At 42.1% G+C, this 18,404-nt stretch overlaps 2 protein-coding genes across 4 annotated transcripts in view; one reads left to right on the top strand and one right to left on the bottom strand.

The window, feature by feature from the left end:
* tp73 (tumor protein p73) overlaps window positions 1-2,078 on the bottom strand; it is a 29,507-nt gene extending 27,429 nt beyond the window's left edge. Inside the window, exon 1 of the mRNA XM_081702989.1 lies at window positions 1,869-2,078. Within this exon, the coding sequence (XP_081559115.1) occupies window positions 1,869-1,900 (32 nt within the window). The 5' untranslated portion in view covers window positions 1,901-2,078. The remainder of the gene's footprint in view (window positions 1-1,868) is intronic.
* Window positions 209-18,328, top strand: wrap73 (WD repeat containing, antisense to TP73). 3 transcript variants are annotated; one of them, XM_027011292.3, is made up of 13 exons: window positions 209-351; window positions 1,026-1,136; window positions 1,367-1,519; window positions 2,040-2,156; window positions 11,877-11,949; window positions 12,794-12,897; window positions 13,106-13,192; window positions 13,477-13,611; window positions 14,388-14,465; window positions 14,647-14,749; window positions 16,490-16,615; window positions 17,065-17,256; window positions 17,485-18,328. In XM_027011292.3, the coding sequence occupies exons 2-13, from the start codon at window positions 1,068-1,070 to the stop codon at window positions 17,592-17,594; spliced, it is 1,347 nt and encodes a 448-aa protein (XP_026867093.1). In that variant the 5' UTR covers window positions 209-351; window positions 1,026-1,067; the 3' UTR covers window positions 17,595-18,328. The 3 variants fall into 3 exon arrangements, with proteins under 3 accessions (XP_026867093.1, XP_026867092.1, XP_081559117.1); XM_027011291.3 differs by having other exon boundaries at window positions 1,042-1,136; XM_081702991.1 differs by lacking the exon at window positions 17,485-18,328 and having other exon boundaries at window positions 1,042-1,136; window positions 16,904-17,200.
* Window positions 18,329-18,404: the final 76 nt, after the last annotated feature.

Consider the following 18,404-nt stretch of genomic DNA (forward strand, 5'->3'; position numbering starts at 1 on the left):
GTGATGTTAATTACGATGAAAATGTTGAGAGACTATTTAAACGTCCCATTTAAATGAACTAGAAATTAAAGATAAAACTCGGCGTTCGCAAAATTGACCTCCCGAACTACAATACCCGGGATGCAGGCGGACAACGCTGATTGGTTGTAGTCGACACAAATCTATGACGTTTCCTGCACGCGACTAATTTCCACAACAATCCACAGAAGAAGAAGCAGCAGCAGCAGCAGCGATAACCGTCCTAACCGTCAAGTGGCAAACGGTTTGACGTCGAATAATAGTTTAGTCGAAGAAAACAAACGTTTACAACGCAAAACTTCACGGCAGAATCAGCTATTCCAGCATAATAAGGTAAAATGCAAGAAAAATATGTATAACGTGAACAATTTTAAGTTGTTAGATTGTTGGCCACTTAGTTCATTTGGTTATTTAGCTAGCCATGAATTCTAACGTTAGCTAGGATATGAAATCTGATAACGGCACTTAGGTGAGCTGGCTTAGTAGCTATGGATGGAGGTGGCTGGTAAGTGCACCCCTGAATGAGCAGTCTAACTAACCACCAGCAGGTATCCTAGCTATCCTAGCTTACTGGTGGAGGTGGTGAGGGTCTACTGGACCAGTGATGCTGGCTGGCTTAGCCATAAGATGTAAATTTGAGCGCTTTTTGGTAGCTTTTACTAAAGAAGACGGTATGCCTTTAACTAGTAAGCTAATTATTGTCTAAAGTGCAAAAAGTCCATCAAACCTCCGTTAAACACTTGCCAAAAGCACGAAAGAAATGGGGTTTGGAAGGCATGACAGGAAAAAAGCGTCTACTTCGGTAAAGTTAAAGTGGCGCCATCATGTGTTGGATCAGACAACTAGCGTTACTTCAGGGGCGTCCAAGCACAACTTGGGTGTTTTTCTGCCGTTTCAGTTGGACTTGTCGGAAGACTGAACAAATAAGTTTTTGTTATTCTAAGCAGTATCTGTCGGTAGATATGCTATTAATAAAATAAATATTTTATTAATAACATAATTCTTAGTCTTTGACAATCACAGCAACGGATACCAAGGGGTGCTGTGGCATGAATTTCTCAGAGGTCTTCAAGCAGTCCAACCAGCTGTGCAAAGTTTCACCGGATGGAAAATATTTGGTACGAAATAAAATCTAACCATTCATTTTATGCTACTTAAACATCCCAGAAAATATAAAATTATAATTAAAAAACAAAAATGCAACACAAACTATACTTTAACCACTGCTGGGTAAAATGTATAGAATACGCAGAATTGTTACATGCTGAACAGAGCTGAAACCCCTCTGAGCAGCGGAAGCGACTGAGGTGGGTCACTGTTTCAGTAATACCCCTCTCTTGCCTTCTAGGCTACCTGTGTTCAGTACAGATTGGTGGTGCGTGATGTCAACACACTGCAGATCTTGCAGCTGTACACCTGCCTGGACCAGGTGGCCAGCATGGAGTGGTCTTCAGATTCACTCTTCATCCTCTGTGCCATGTACAAAAGAGGACTGGTACAGGTATTCAGATCCGTGCACCGCCTCCTGCACATTCTCCATCTTATAGTGGGAAGTCACTAGGTAGACTGGACTCAGTCAGCCAATTAAGTTAGTCAATTAAATTCTGAAATAATTATGAATTATTTTCTGGAACTGCTTTTCTACCAGATTGTTTTTGTTCTACATTGGAAATGTCATTAATACCATATTAATGCCTTGTATCAAATTGATTTAAAGCATTAAATCACTTCCCTGCTGCAGTTGGTTCAGTGTGTCTGTATTTACTTTGAAGGCTTAAATTAATGTGAAAACTCCAAAAATGTAAGTCAGCCCAGTGTTGTTTTTTCAGACAAACAAACCAATGTCTTACCTTTGCAGAGGTAGCCAGTGCCAGTCCTTCATTTTGTTCCAAACAATAGAGGGCAGGTGACGTGGAACTTGGGAACAGAAGGATTCTTACTGGCGAATGTGTTTGTGTATGCGTGTGCCTGTGTGCATTGCTCTCTCTCTTGCTCTCGTTTTCTCTCTCTCTGTTCTGCAGGTGTGGTCTCTAGAGCAGCCAGACTGGCACTGTAAGATAGACGAGGGCTCAATCGGACTAGTCTCCTCACGCTGGAGTCCAGACGGACGTCACATTCTCAACACCACAGAGTTCCATGTAAGTGTGAAGTCAGGAGGAGGCCATCCCGCGCTGTGTCAACTGTTGCTGCCCGTAACTAAGAACCTGAAAATAGCAGGGAGTCGGGTGGACCAGGGCTTAATCCCTCAAATAACCTCTCGCAGGACACAGAGCCCTGAAATATGTGCAGAGCCTGGATAGAGTTCACTACAGCATGACAATTTACAAGCAGGTGAATGAGGCAAACCTGCACTAATCACTGCAGTATTACATGTAAGGGTTATTTACCTCTGGGTGATGTGAGCCATTCTGGTTCCTGGGGAAGACCTGCAAAGCAGTCTTAACAGAATCAGCCAGAAACATAAACACCCAAACAAGACAACAAAAAACCCCATTTTAAAATATGAGATTAAATCTCTAAAAGCATTATTTAATGGTGTGCTTCATAATTACCCCCAAAAATTCAAAAACTTTATAATGTCTTTTATATTATACTTAGCAGTCCAAAATGACTGTTTTAATTGACTTTAAATTGAATTTACCCTCAGGTTTCTTTTACTTAACCTTTGCTCCTCTGCTGTTTGGTGAAGTGGTAGGATTACTCCCTGAATGCACACAAGGTTAAATATAGTACAAGTTGGAAGGTTATGCTGAGTCAGAGTGTTTTATGAACTGTCCACAAAAGAGAAAAAGGCTGTGTGGGTTTTTCAGAATAAAGCTCAAAAGTGCTCTCTCCTGTGCTTCATCTCTCCTTCCATCTCCATCTCTTGCTTCCCATTCTTCGGCTTCTGCCCTTTCGGGTTACTTTCGGGCTGAACGCCAGGTCAGGAGCCGGCTGCTGCCTGAACTTGACTCCGAGACTCACTGACAGGTGCTGAGATGGAGAGCAGCTGTGTCTGGGAATGGGGGGGCTGACGTGGTGTCTACTCGCCTGTGGCATTCCTCCTCCAGGGCTCGCGTCTCTCACCCGCGAGCAATCGCACAGAGACGCTGTCCTTCTTCTTCCGCATAGCGTGTCCATTTACTTGCTTGGGTAAACTGTAAGGATGTTTTGTGCTTGTTTTAAATGGGTGGAATCACCAGTGCTGAATTGGTATTGGCTGGTGATTGCAAGTTATTGGACTGGAATACATTAGGCTGTGTTGGGGCATTGGGAAGCTCCTGTGTAAATGGAGAACCTGTTAATGAAAATCACATTGCGGTGTTGGGACTGTTTGTCCGTAAGTGAGAGGTTTAGAGTTCAGTCATCACCTTCACCCTGGACAAGAATTCATTAAGGTTTGCCTGATCTGGTGTGCGTGTCAAGACTTTTGGTTTCACGATACCCATAAACAGGGTGCTAATTTAACTTGTTTAGGAACAGCTGCCTGGTGTTGTTACACCCTGTGTGTGTTCTCTGCTCTCTTTCGGGCAGTTTATCCATGGGCCGATGGGGATACATCGCCACAATTTTGTGTGTGATTGCATCTGACAGCACTGTGGTAGCAGTTGGATTATAATAATCTCTGTGTATATGTTCACTCATAGGAGGCTAGGCTCACGGGAGCAATTCCACAGCTATCTGTAAAGATTACTGAAAATCTGTTACTTCTATGGCAGCCATGGAATCTCCTCTGCAGAGAAATTAATCAAATGTGTACAGTTGTTAAAAAGTTTCATCTGGATCAGAATTATCCACATTGGAAATCCCATGTTTTGCTATCCAGGAATCCAGTTTACTGGTTTTTACTATGTTTTTTTTCTGGTTCTGTTTTTTGGATTGGAGCACCCTGATCCAGTTGCAGACTTCAAGATTACCAAATCTGGATTACCTGTGCTCTTAAATGTAAAGAATGTAAAACAGCCAAAATGGGGTCACTTTTAAGTGTTTTTATTTGAAGAGACAGAAAACATCACAATACAATAACACAAAGGTCCCCTTCCATTTCCTGTTTCTGTTAAACATTCAGACCCCTCATCTGATTCACAAAAACCAAATGACAACAAACAAATGTACATGCCTGGGCAAAAAAGGGGAGCCAAACCCAGTGATCCCAAATCATCAAATCACTGGTCAGAAAATGAACAAGAACTAAATCACTGTTCTCCTGAGACCTGGGCCACTGTTTGCTTGTTACTGCTCTTTGCTACAGTGAACTGTTGAGGTGACAAGCTGGAAGCAGGGAAATTCCCTTACATAATCTCATACAAATGTACACTTGCATTGTCTTGTACAAAATATAAAATCAGAAAGATTTTTTACAATTTATATAAAATACCATTCAAAGCATGCCTAAGGTGTGTGTTTTTTTGTTTTTTTAAAAAATCCAGTTATTTTTTGTTGAGACTGTTAAAAGCTTATTTGGGTTTGGCACTTTTTTGTCCTGGAGTGTATATGTACTACATAATACATTTTGTATTGTTTGACCAATTTAAAAGTTTTATTACATTCTGTTCCTGCAGGCCACCCTGAATTCACCCTCCTGATGGGATCAGGATAATCCAGATAATTTTTTCTGATTAAAGGCATCCCTTTCCCAATCCTAGTTTGATCAACATGTACTGAGGGTTTGATCAAAACCAATACTGTATTATGTCAGCTAATCTGATATTTCACAATTCCCGCCCCCCCCCCCCCCCTTTTTGAACAACCCGTTTTCAAGATTTTATTCAAACAGATAGAGAAAATTGTATTAGATTACTTTTGAATACTGGGGCCATGGTGTTTTCTGAGAAAGGAGCTCTACATTGACTGGAATAATGGATTTTTAACACTCAGACTCAGAGCAGTCCAGATATACTACTCTGATGTGATGCATATAATGTGCCTTAGTTCTGAGCAGTAGATATTGTCATCCTGGTTCCACCACAGTGATGCACGATAGGAAGCTGTCCCTCTACATGAGCTAGGGTGAAAGGCTTAGGTTGAGTGCCTCTACTTCTTCCAGTACATTGCATAGGGTGGTCTGATTCTTACAAAGGTTATTGCAATTATTTTTAACAGTACTGTGACTATGACAAAGAAATTTCATCAGTAGGTCATTTGGTTAGTTATTGAAAAAGTGCCTTTTGTGCCTGAACAGATAACAAAAAGTTCATTACAACATTAGAGTTGGAAAGTGTAGAAAACAATGGAAATTTTGTAAGAGCATCCATGAGGTGCTGCTTGTTTAATTAGTAGTGTTTGTATGCTGTTGTTTTAATTAGGAATATATAAGACAGTTTCAACTAGTAACGCTGTCTACTCTGATGTGTAGCACACCAAACTCAGGTTGACAAAGGATCTTCTGTTACCAGAACAAAGGTAGCTCTTAACATCAGATTTCTGTGCAACAAATCTTTCTTTGTAAATGCTTTCATACAGTTATACAAACTAGATGCAATGTGTCTTACAGAAGTATGGAGGTGTAGTGGCTGTTTTCTACAGAAGCATTCTCATGCAGAAGGTCTTTGCAACTTTCTTTTGAGTGGCTCTGTTATATACTGAAATGTGCTCCAGAATTTTATTTTTAACAATTTACAGACCTGAAATACTGTGCAAAGTTCATTGATGACTTGAAGTACTACGAGTTTTCTCAGGTGGTTCATCATAAGTGGTGACATTGGCATTATCTAAGTGAATGTTAAGGATAGTAATGCCACCTTTATTTGATCCTTTTGGTCTCAACATATAAGTAAGCCTACATACGTTTTGGGCTGGATTTGGTTTAGTAAGGACCTTAAGACTTTTAACATTATTGTTAAGGATTTCTGATCCTTTTAAAATGTATTGATTCCTTCGAGCCTCACAGCTGCAGTGACCTGGGTGTGTGATGGTGGCCTTGTGTGCCTGTGTGGTTTGCTCTCCCAGTGTATGCGTGGGTTTCCTCTGGGTGCTCCGGTTTCCCCCTACATTCCAAAGACGTGTGTTGGGTCGATTGGCATCTCTGAATTAGCCCACTGTGAGTGAGTGGCTGTGTGTGTGCACGTGTGCCCTATAAAGGACTGCCATGATTGGATTAAACAAGTTTAGAAAATGAATGAATGAATGAATGAATGAATACGAATGGTTTCTTTGAGTACTCAAAACAGCTTGTTTTTTAAAAAAGTACATAAAAATGATCAGTTTATGGAGGCAATAGTTATGTCTCCACCCATACATGCAGACACTGATAATGTAATCGTGGATCGTTTCATCTTAAAATGAATGAAGGCCATAGATGGTGATGCACTGGTAAAGACCAAGAAGACTTCAGTCAAAGAGAAAGCTCTGTGGAGAAATGACAGTACAAATCCTAAAAAGAAAGTGCAGGAAAGCTGAGTGTAAGTGGAGAAAAAACAAATTTCAGGTACACTGACATCTATAAACAAAGACTTCTTTTAACTTTGAATTAAACAGGGATACATAGTCTCATCTCTTGGAAAAGAAAAAGAAAAAGAAAAAAAAATTAGTCAAGGCTGTGACCTCACCATAGTATTGGGCCTACCTTTTACAAAGGTATTAAATAACATATGCCTGAATACCTTCTCTGGTAAAATGTCACTTCTGGTGTTAACAGATCTTAGTGCTGCATATGATGCTATAGATCACAGAAGACATAAGAGGAGCAGTCCTCAAATGGTTCAGCTCCCACCAGTTATGTAGGTAACATGTAAATGCCGCCTGATGCTTGTAGCTCAGGGTAGCTCTCACACGGTCTATGTTAGGAGAATATAAATAACTGGATAAGGCAAAGTTTCCTTAGTTACATAGTGACAAAACGGTGGTTATGGTGTTTGGGAGCAATGAGAAACAAATTAGTGTACATCTTTAATCTGTGATTCTAAGACCTAAAAGCATAATTGGAAATCTGTGTTCTACTAGGTTAAATTCTCACCTTCATTAATTATAATAAAATAAGCAGGAAAACAGCCTGCTATCATCAAATATTTGTAATATAATGTGATAAAATATTTTTAATTTCATTATTTCATAATGCTTCTTAAATTTTCTAATTAAATAAAATATTTGTATGCTTTAATTTGTAAATTACTTTAATTGCCTTTTGTCTGAAATATAAATAAACCTACCTTGCCTTGTCCTGCCTTTTTAAAGTAGGCAACAGGTAATCAACAAAATGGAATGTAATATTTTATTAATAATAATTTGTTAATTGCAAACTCCAGTAGTAATTTACAGTTAGTTCTGAAACATTTTCAGTCTAAAAGGTGGTTGGCTATAGGTGTCAGCCAAGAAGAAAACTCTACACAGTTATAGAGCCTAAGCATAAGGACAAGATTGGTTATTAGAACAAAATCGTAATTTATGATTAAAGCTGACTGCTTTTTTTTTTTTTTTTTTTTTTCCATGATCTGATGGGAATCTGAGCCAAGACAACATGCTGTGTCAATCAAAAAGTCTTCAGCCTGCCAAAGTGTATAGTCTATAAAAGTAGGCCTGGCATTTTCTTCATGGTGCAAATGGTGGAAGCCCAGCTGGAGTTACTTTGGAACAGCTCCATCTCAGCTTGAAGGCACCAGCATGATTAGGATGGAGCTCACACTTTGTTCCAGGTGTTACGATTAATCCATGTGTTTGCTGAGTGCTGATAAGTGGCTCAGGAAAGAAGAAACTCAAGGCCAGCGGTGAATACTGCACTATTCAAATGGTCCAACATTGTTTGGGATCCTACCAACAATGCCCGCCAGCCGGGGTCCTTCGGGCTGTGGCTAATGCTTAGCATTTTGATGGTGAACTATCAGAAATCTGCTGGCCTAGGCAGCCGCGACAGTTTAACGATGGTATCTCCCGCCCCCTCAGCACGGCTGGCCGCCTGTATCAGATGCAGTCATGAATCGGGTCTGTAACAGGAGAATTGGGACTGGAACGTTTTAAAAATGGTTTCTGATGTGGAATGCCCTGACCTAATCTTCTGCCGACAGACAGGTCTATGTAAAGATTCTTTGAGTTGTCACTCAAGCTTCTAGCATACAAAGGGGTTTTTCCAAACATTAATCATATTGATTCATTTGATTTCTGTATATGTTTTACAGTGTGTGCCTTAAAAAATGATCAGTTAAGAGCTGCATCATTCCATCACTTTACTTTTTATCTTCTATAGTTGGACTGTACTTTCTACTTACAGCCATATTGATCAATAGCAGTTGACACTGGGTTTGACCTTAATGCTGTGGTCTTGTTTTACTAATAACTGGGTGCTGCAGCTGTCGTGGTACTGAATGTTCTTCTGTGGCTTCAGACTCTCAGTGTTGATGCGCGGCTGCCTCATTTGGCACACTGCACGGATGAAGGCACAAGCCTCACCAGCTCCCTCATGCCAAAGGCGTGCATGGCAACACGCAGAGAAACATCTTCCACCTACTCCTCCACTGTCTGCACAGTCTAAGGTTTCAGCTATACCGGGCAGCCCTGTCCCGCCGGCCGTGATGGGAGGGGACATCCCCTGATGCGGCAGTCCACAGAGCTGGGGTGGAGAGAGGTGATGTTTGGAGGTGTTGGTGAGACACAGCACTAGGGCCTGGCTCAGTCCATCCAGGGGTGAGGACAGATCGCCATGGGAGAGAGCGCAGCTGATGCTCATCAGGTGTCCATCCAGGCCTTGAGCTCAGCACGGAGAACAGCAGGGGAGCATGGGAAAAAAAAAAAAACCCTGTTGTAAGCATTTAGGTCTGTACCAACATGCAGATGCTTACAGAAGATTCATGGTTATTTAGATATAATAGCACTTACTGAGAACGGGGAAGTGTAGTAGCTCGATAGCTGGTGTCAAGATACCTCTGTGCTCATGCACAACGTAAGCACAGGCATGGAGGCAAGGCTTTGAAGGCTGCACAGTTATCATTATGGCTTTAGGCTTGTACACATGAGATTCTGCCACTTTTGGGAAGCCAAACTGCTCTCATGAAGCCACGTGAAGCTCTTGGTCATTAGACAAGTTTAGTTTAGTGTTTCATAGTATGCCAAGAAGCTTTGTAGGAGAGGGGTACACTCCAGATTAAGTAAATGGGCTTCAAAAAGCATTTGAGGGCTTTGCACTCCATTCTCCTGCACTCCATTCATACTTGGTGGGACACATTTATACCAATTGACTGATTTACTTAATGCGTCACTGCTTAGCAGAAGACCTGGCTAATGTTACATTTCATTAGTGTCTGGTTACTGGCTGTTGTGGCTACAAGGACTGCACTAAAGTTAAAGCAGTACTATGCGAGTTTGGAGATTTGGACATTTTTGGTGGAAGCATATAAATAACCAACTCATGTAGGAACACTCATGTGGACATCTAACCATTATATATATATATATATATATATATATATATATATATATATATATATATATATATATATATATATATATATATATACACACACATATATACACATACACATATATATACACAATATTCTAGCTTGTTGGACATCCGATTCCAAAACCGTGGGCATTAAGATGGAGTCGCTTTGTGAAGGTCCATGGTCTGCAGCTTTGTGGCAGCTGTTGTTGGTCCTGGTTGCTTACGTTTCACAGTAATTACAGCGCTTATAGTTGACTGGGGCAGCTCTAGCAGGACAGAAATGTCAAGAACTGACTTGTGGCAAAGGTGGCACTCTGTGATGGCTCCACATTTAAAATCACAGATCTTCCCATTATATTGCCAAAAGATTCTCTGCCTATGTGCTTCAGTTTATACACCTGTTTGCAGTGGGTGTGGCTGAAACACCTCAGGGATGTCCACATACTTCTAGCCATATAGTATAGTTAGTTGTCCAAATTTATCTAGGGGAAAGCCCTGTAACTGTAGTAAGCAAGCGTCCTCAATACCTAGCTAACTAAGACAACAGTAGGGGAATCTGGCTTGATATTTTTGGGTAGCAAGCTAGCTAGCTAACATTTAATTAAATAACATTTAAACTAAATTCTCTCTTCTGCCAGGGGAAAAAAACATCTTGAAATCATCATTTGAAACCCTTCATGATGCTTTCTCCATCTCTGAAAAGGACTCTCTTCAGTCACAGTTTTGTTTATTTGCTTGCTTTTTTTAACTTGATGACAAGCCATACCACAGAAGACAGCTGGGATTGCTGTTTCCAGGTATTCTCCATGTTGAACAGTGGCTAGTTCAGTTCACTGTACTGTGCAGCACTGTGAGCCATGTCCTCATTACTTGGGCATGCAGTCCATCCAGACATTTTTGACCTAAGGCTATGGTTATACTAAGGTAAGCCGAGTTTTCCTCCCGATCACAGTCATGGTTCATGGTTGGGTCGTGCCTGTGCTAGCTGGCCCTAGTCTTCATATTTTGGGGTAGAATCTAGAATCTAGTGTGTGAGGGTCACTACTACTTCTCTCATGATACATTATCGGATCATTTGGGGTATATCAAAGTATATTCCCATGAATAAGAGGTGACATCTATAATTGGCTGTGACAGTGGTTATTGAACTTAAATAACATTTTATTTAAATTAATTAATTGGGTTCTTTTCCAATGTCCAAAGTTATTCACAACTGTCATTTCATGTTGCTATATGCTGTCAGTGTTTCTGTGAAGGCACAGATGGTTCTGTAATTTGAAGGTTTATGTTTGTAGCTTGTGTGACCCATCACATCAGCATTCAGGGTGATTGAACTAATTTCTGAGAGAAGCAGGCCCTAGTTCATGCTCTGATGATCAGTTTTAACACACACTTTTTTTTTCTTCTTCTTCTCAGCTTCCCTGCAGTCAACCAGTGGACACTTTCATGTTTTGCCGCTGGTACTGCAGACTCTCGTTACTTAAAGTGTCTGGTAGACCAAGTATCTGTTTGAGGACAAGATACTGCATGTTATTTTTAGTGTTTCTAAACCTGTGCATCCATCCTTTGGCATGCTGCCCTGTCTGTGAAGCTCTGTAAAACCCAGTGACACTAACACTTCTTTTGTCTTTTGTCAAGTTTTTGTGTGTCCTTGTCATTTTTCGGTTCTCTTCTAGCAGTAATGAATATCCTGCATCCCCCTGGGATTCCATATAGTGACAGCTTCCAGCAGACCACTTACTCTTTATTCTGATTTGAAGTAGGCCTAACACTTGTGGATTAGCATGACATTTAATATTTGTAAGTATGTAATAATATTTGGGTTTCTAAGAACACTGTAATTAATAACAATGGGTTAACGTTCAGTGCCAGCTCGTATGCCCTGTGTTGAGGGACATCTAGCCTTGCCCCTGGCCTGGCTCTCCTGTGCCATTAATCCACAAAGGCTTTCCTTCATATCCTCATCACTTCATTCCTCCTGGCTTTCCTCAGGATCGCAGCTGGATCCTTAATACTTCTCTATGGGCTTTTGCTGTTCAGGTCACAGAATGGGAAGAATGGTATTGGAGTAATTGATGAGAGCGCTTTTCTTGCACCTCTCCTTTAGTTTTATTGGCAGCATTAATAATGGGGTTGTTAATAGTATTGCATTAATCACTTCTCACTGAGCCATGTTTAAACTAAGATAATGCCATGTTTTCCATTATGTCTTCGTTGTGAGTTGCATGATCTTGAAAAATGATCCTGCTTGGCCTAATGTTTTTACATAATTACACACGATTATACATAATGTCTATGTGAATACGTCCATCGTTTGGTGTCATCTAGGATACCAATTCATAATTGTCATCTAAGCCTTGTCAATGTTTTGTGTTTGAAGCGTTTTGGTGAAAGTTGAGAGAGAATACAGATTGTTTGTTTTCCTGCTTTTTAAATATTTATTTATTTATTTATTTACTTATTTACTTATTTTTAAAATGTATTTGTTTGGCCTTTACCTTCACAGCTGAGAGTCACTGTCTGGTCTCTTTGCAACAAATCTGTGTCCTACATCAAGTACCCTAAGGCCTGCCAGAAAGGTGAGTGAGTGTGAATGAGGACTAGTGTAAACATTGTAGTGTAGCACAAAAGCCTGGCTGAACCACTGTCTGCATGTGGGTGTGTGTGTGTGCGCATGTGCACATTAATGTTAAAGGTTTAAGGTGGAAACTTCAGTAGAGGGTCACAGTGACCCCTCCCATTTGTGAGTCATAGCAGTGGCTGACCTGTGACCTTACATTTGGCCCTGGCCCTGTAGCAGAGTATGAGCTTTTGCTGACAGCTGGTGTGCCCTCTTCACTAAATGTCACAGAGTCCTCATAACCAGTCTGTCCACTTTAGCAGGCAGTGATGTGTTCTGGGCACTGGACTCTGTTCAGCAGAGGCTGCATTAGCTTTAGTGTTCCTGGCCTAACACCGTGGAACACACTGCTCAAAGTCTGGCTGGTCCATTTTAAGGGCTTTGTTGCATCTGCCATAGACAGGGCTACTACTTGTATCACATGACTGAAAGATAATGCTGAAAATTGGTGGCATGGTTTTTTTTTTAAGATATGTGCCACAATAAGAATTCTGATCTCATTACTGCTTTTTTACTATACATAAAGCATTAGTTATTTAAGTCATATTTTAAATCATTTTTAATTATGAAATTTTAATTATTTATTTCTGTGGGTTGCATTTTTGTAGATTGTGCATGTGATTTTCAACATGAAGCCTGAGATTCAGTTAATCTAAAGCAGGATAATGGCGCAAAAACACTATGTCTGTACACAGTATATGTGTATATAAAACAAACAGAAATGAAAGTGGGAGCAGCATGTCCAAACTCTGTCCAAATATTTATTTTTTAATAATCTTTTGATGCATTGTCTGGTGTTTCAGGAATGGACTTCAGTGCTGACGGGCGCTATATGGCACTAGCAGAGCGACGAGACTGCAAAGATTACATTAGCGTATTTGTGTGTGACGACTGGCATCTGCTTAGGGTAAGAAAATCCCTTGGCTTTAACCCAGTCCGGGGCACGTGCCCTGACATTCTGGGCCTTCAGGACAGTAAAGGGCGAGCCCTAGATTTCTACCTTCCAGTCACCTGGCATGGACTAGTTTCAGGGTGAAGATAGCACTGGAAGAATGTTACGATGCTCATTAATGGGGGGTGTTAGTAAGTGTGCTTAACAGTGTGCTTGTCTGCAGCATTTTGAGACAGACACGCAGGATCTGGCAGGTGTGGAGTGGTCACCTAACGGCTGTGTGCTTGCGGCATGGGACTCCTGTCTCGAGGTCAGCATTTGTCTTCTCTGTATCTACATCAGTTTGTGGGAAATAGTAATATTTGTAATTATTTGAGTTATATTCAAGAAGGAAAAAAACAAAACACGGATCTACCTGTGATCATGTGTATACTATAACCAAGAACAGAAAACAACCAACAGTACATTTTAGTACAATGTGTTTACAACTACTGATCTTGTAAGGTCAGTAGTCGTAAACAGCTGTGCATACATTTGGAAGACATTTGTACCTTCTTGTATTTTTCACATAGATGCAAATGTCTGTGTCTGTAGTACAAGATGCTGCTGTATTCCCTGGACGGGCGTTTGTTGTCCACGTACAGCGCATATGAATGGTCACTGGGAATCAAATCAGTTGCCTGGAGTCCCAGTAGCCAGTTCCTGGCTATCGGCAGCTACGATGAGAAGGTAGGACTTCTTTATGGAAAACACAAACGGCTCTCCGCTTCAGATGGGCAAAGTGGGCACATCCACATGAGCTTGTTTTGTTTCAGTGATATATACCATGTTTTTGTTTGTGTTTTAATTGTTTTCCAGGTTGAGCCTAGTTTGCATTAACTAGACTTAATACCCTCCCTAACGGCAACACAAATGTTTGTTGTTTGTTTGATTGGATCACTTTAATAAAAAACAGCTACATTGTACCTTCTCTCATAGGCAAGCTGATACATATTAGAGGTTATTTTTATAGGTGTAGTTACACACTCTAGTACATCAGTCGCTGTTCACAATTTGCTAACACCCCTCTAGCCTGTTCATCACTGGTCGGTTTCGGACCATAGCTTCCACTGCTGATCAGATATTATCTGCTTGCTGGGACATTCTTAACACTGAAATCGAAGAAGCATGGTAGTGAATATCGTACTGGTATTAGTGTATGGGGTACAGCAGTGTTGATGGACTTTTTACATGACTGTCACTGCTGGGCTGAGAACTACCCAAAAATATCCAGCCCACCATGATCCACTGGCACAAGACTGACCATTGGTGAAGCATTTGGGTACCACAAACTGTGCCTGCCAACAGATGGTGTAGTCTTTAACCGTTCATCTACAAGCTTTCCAATGAATAAATGTTTCTATAAATTGGGTCTGTATATGTGTGGGTAGGTGGGTGTGTGTCTGCACATATAGTGTATATAGATTCTCTGAAGCAGTGATGTCTGTGCTGGTGTTCTCCACTAGGTTCGGATCCTCAACCACATCACCTGGAAGAAACTCACCGAGTTTGAGCACCACCCCACCATCACCAACTCCAAAGCTGTAGGCTGTTCCTCTCTTACTATTGTCCACTATTTCACATGTGCCTTCTTGAAGCAGGATAGAGGATCAGTCATTCATTTGCATGGTTTATGCAGGAAGACTGCAGATCCTGCATTTTTCAGCATCCATTGCTAAGTGACACATGTCCCTCTAAAGTGCTGGCTCTTCTGGTTGGTATCAGGTGGTGTTTAAGGAGGTGGAGAAAAGGCCTGTCATTCCCACGGAAGATCTGTCCATTCAACAGATCGCCATGGAAAGCTCCCTCTTTGACATTCAGAGCAAATGTAAGACTCATTATACGATGTTCCTGAAAAACACCACCTGTCAGTGCTGCCCTGGGTTGATTATAGGGAGAGAAAAGGAGGAGAGAGACTAGCAAGAGCCCATGACATGCCCAGGATACAATACATGCCCTGCATTTAAACATTTTATTATACCCACATATCAATTCAGATGCTTTAGTTGGAAGTAATAAAATGACAGCTGGCTTAATAATAGATTAATTGTTATTCGTTAGTCGTTCTATATTATTGACCTATTATATATCACCCCAAGTAACCTTATGCCTTGGTTTGTATTTTTGTAATCTGTGGCCTCCATTCTGGCACACTGTTGTGGGCTACCAGCGTGCACTTTGTATGTGTGTGTGTGTGTGTGCGTGCGTGCATGCAGGGGAAGTGTGTGTGCTAATATTACGTGCTATGCAGACAGTGCTGTCTCACTGGAGACCGTTGCCTGGAGGCTGGGCATGGTGACAGGGCCATTTCGAATTCCAGCGCACAGCAAGGATGATCAACTATTTCTGTAAGCAGACGATTGGCTGAGTTCTGCGAATGCCCCCTGAATAAATCTTACCAACGAAAACATAGCGCTTAGCGGCTTGTTTTCACATGACATCCCCATCCCTAAGCCGTCTCCTCCACTCTTGAAAACATAAAACCACCCACGCTGACTGTCACACTTTCTCTGGATGCCTTCTGCATGGCACAAATTCATAGACTCTTCGCTGGCGACAAATGTTTACAGTGATTTTAGATTTCATACCACTGCTCTGCGTTTTACGCCGTTCAGTGTGTGGGTGTGGGTGTGGGTGTGGGTATGGGTGTGGTGTGTGTGTGGGTGTGGTGTGTGTGTGCGCACATGTATCAGTAAACATACATACACAGAGCAGGCATTATCCTGAAAAGAGGCCACTGCATTATGGTATACTGTTGCCACAGAGGAGTGTACTTGGTCTGTAACAATGTTTAGGCAGGCGGTACACGTCCAAGTAATATCCACACGAATGCCAGGACCCAAGGTTTCCCAGCAGATCACGGAACAGGGCATCACACTGCGTCTGCCGACTTGCATCCCAGGTGTCCACAAGACGTAAAAGAAAACATGATTCATTAGACCAGGTCGCCTTCTTCCATTGCTCCATGGTCCAGTTCTGGTTCTCCACTTTCCCATTGTAGGCGCTTTCGTTGGTGAACAAGGGGCAAGAAGCTGCGATGCTCTGTGTGTTGACACCTTTTGGACATTGTTTTCAGTAGTTTGTGCTACAGTAGCTCTTCTGTGGGATCAGACCAGCTGGAATAGCCTTCGCTCCACATGGGTGTCATTGAGCCTTGGAACACCATAACCATGTTTCCAGATCATTGATTGTTCTTCCACTTTTAGTAGATAAAGAATACTCCACAATGGGAACACCCCACAGGACCTGCTGTTTGGAGATGCTCTGACCCAGTTGACTATCCATCACAATTTGGCCCTTGTCAGTCAGTCAGTCACTCAGATCCTGATACTTGCCAATTTTTCCTCCTTCCAACACATCAGCTTCAAGAACTAACTGTTCACTTGCTGTCTAATTTCTCACCCCTTGACAGGTGCCATTGTAGTGAGATAATAAATTATATTCACTTCACGTGTGTGTGTGTGTGTGTGTGTGTGTGTGTGTGTGTGTGAGAAACTTGAGTTATAGCAAATGACCCTTTGCTTTTCCTTTCAGTTTGATTCAGCCTCACATCGTTGCCTCGTTTCAGATGAGATTCCTCCATTACCAGTGCAGGTGCCAGTGGTAAAGCCTGATCCAGACCGTGCCAATCCCAAAATTGGAATATCTGCCATTGCTTTCAGTGTGGACAATCGCTACCTTGCAACAAAAAATGGTAAGCATCTAATCATCATGATCATTTCCTGAATTAAGATGCATTTATTAATAGTTAAATAAAACTTATTTATAAATAGGTTAGGTCAGAAGTAAGGAGAAAAAGCAGAAGGACCCTTTGCAATAAGATGTGCCCATATCCTGTTCAGTGACCCCTGTCCCATTTGGCTGTTCTGTCAGCCGTGAGCAGAAGCACAGGCAGCCCCACAGTCTGGCATGCGGATACATTTGCTGCTGTGGCCGCTGTGTAATTCCCCTTTATTCCACACACTGAGCTTATTCTTCCTAGGCAAAACTCCCCCGACAAGTGTGTCGTCTTGTGTGGCTCAGTGGAGCCAGCTAGATGTGGGCCTGTTAATCGGGAGTTTACAGCAGGGGCACTGCTGGGATGTCTAGGATGGCCTCTGGCCCGAGGGCGTACTCGCTAACACCGTGCCAAACTCGCCGCAGACTGCATGCCCCAGAGCGTGTGGGTGTGGGACATGCAGAGGCTGGGCCCGACAGCCGTGCTGGAGCAGACCGCCCCCGTACGCTTCTTTGCCTGGGACCCCCGCAGGCCCCGCTTGGCCCTCTGTACCGGAAACACCAAGCTCTACCTGTGGTCCCCGGCTGGCTGCGTGTCTGTGAAAGTGCCAGTGGAAGGTAAAAGACAACATCTGGCTTATAGTTGAATGTAGTGTAATTCCTTAATGCCTTAGTAGAGACTGGACTAAAGGCTAGACTCAGATACCTTTGCACCACTGTGTTGGGTCAGATAATTCAATGGAAACCACTGTGACACATGTAGCTATGTAGTACTACTCCAAGAAGTAACTGGGATGAGATAGGCATGGCACTCTCCTGTTTCCCTGCCGCTGCTCTGTTTCACAGGGGGGTTTCAGGTGCAGTCCCTGTTCTGGCATTGCAGTGGTGACTCGGTGGTCCTGCTTGGGAAAGACCAACTGTGTCTGTGCTACATGGCCACTGATGAGGAGAAGTAAGAGACTCGAGCCCCCCAGTCTACCCGTGCTCCAGCTGCCCCGGGCCTGCCCACTTACCCTGGGCTGGGCTTGTAAGCATGGTGCGGAAAGACCAAAGGTCACTCTGCCCTAGTAGTCTGATGTAGGAACAGCTCAAATCAAATCAGAATTTCAGCAAAGAAACTTTTAACGGGTCTCAGGTAAATGATAAGGGCAATGACCATATCCTAGAAAGGGTTAAGGTCTAGCTTATACAACATCAAAAGGGCTAATAAGGGGAAGAATTTTGAAAGCCCCAGTTTAACTGATAATGAGAAAAATGAAGGTGCCATTGTTTTATTGTCTTAATCCCCCATACCCTTTCTTCTTTTGCCATGAAAGCCGTCATCTAAAATGCTCAGTGTTGACAAACTAAGACCAACGTGTTTGTAGAGTGTTTTGCTTGACTGGCACTGTGCTGGACTAGAGCATATTAAAACCAGTTAGTGCAAGTAACTGGCTGCAGAGTCCAGCTGGTATGGGGGCATAAAAGGTTAAATCCAGCCTGCACTGAGGTTGTACTGGCCAACTTGAGCTGATGTAGCTGGCAGGCTTTACCAAGACTGTTCTTAATGTGAATGTGTTTGTGTATGTTTAACGAAAACCACATTCTGTCCTGGACGCTTGAAGCTTTTTCTGTTAGTGTTAGTTCAGAGTTTTGGGTCATTTTATAATAAATTTAAGATTTTTCTAATAAAGTTTTCTATAAATCCACATTTGCTTGCTGTGTGCTTGAAACCATTTGCAATGAAATCTTACCAATTTTCCTTTGACCTTCTCCATCAGCTGAGA

Source organism: Electrophorus electricus, chromosome 20 (genome assembly GCF_041902795.1).
Source record: "Electrophorus electricus isolate QZ-2024a chromosome 20, ASM4190279v1, whole genome shotgun sequence".
NCBI lineage: Eukaryota > Metazoa > Chordata > Actinopteri > Gymnotiformes > Gymnotidae > Electrophorus > Electrophorus electricus.

Coding starts and splice junctions, on each gene's coding strand:
- wrap73 (XM_027011292.3), top strand. CDS start 1,068: ATGAATTTCTCAGAGGTCTTCAAGCAGTCCAACCAGCTGTGCAAAGTT. Junction 1,520..2,039: donor ACAAAAGAGGACTGGTACAG/GTATTCAGATCC, acceptor TCTGTTCTGCAG/GTGTGGTCTCTAGAGCAGCC. Junction 16,616..17,064: donor CTACCTTGCAACAAAAAATG/GTAAGCATCTAA, acceptor AACTCGCCGCAG/ACTGCATGCCCCAGAGCGTG.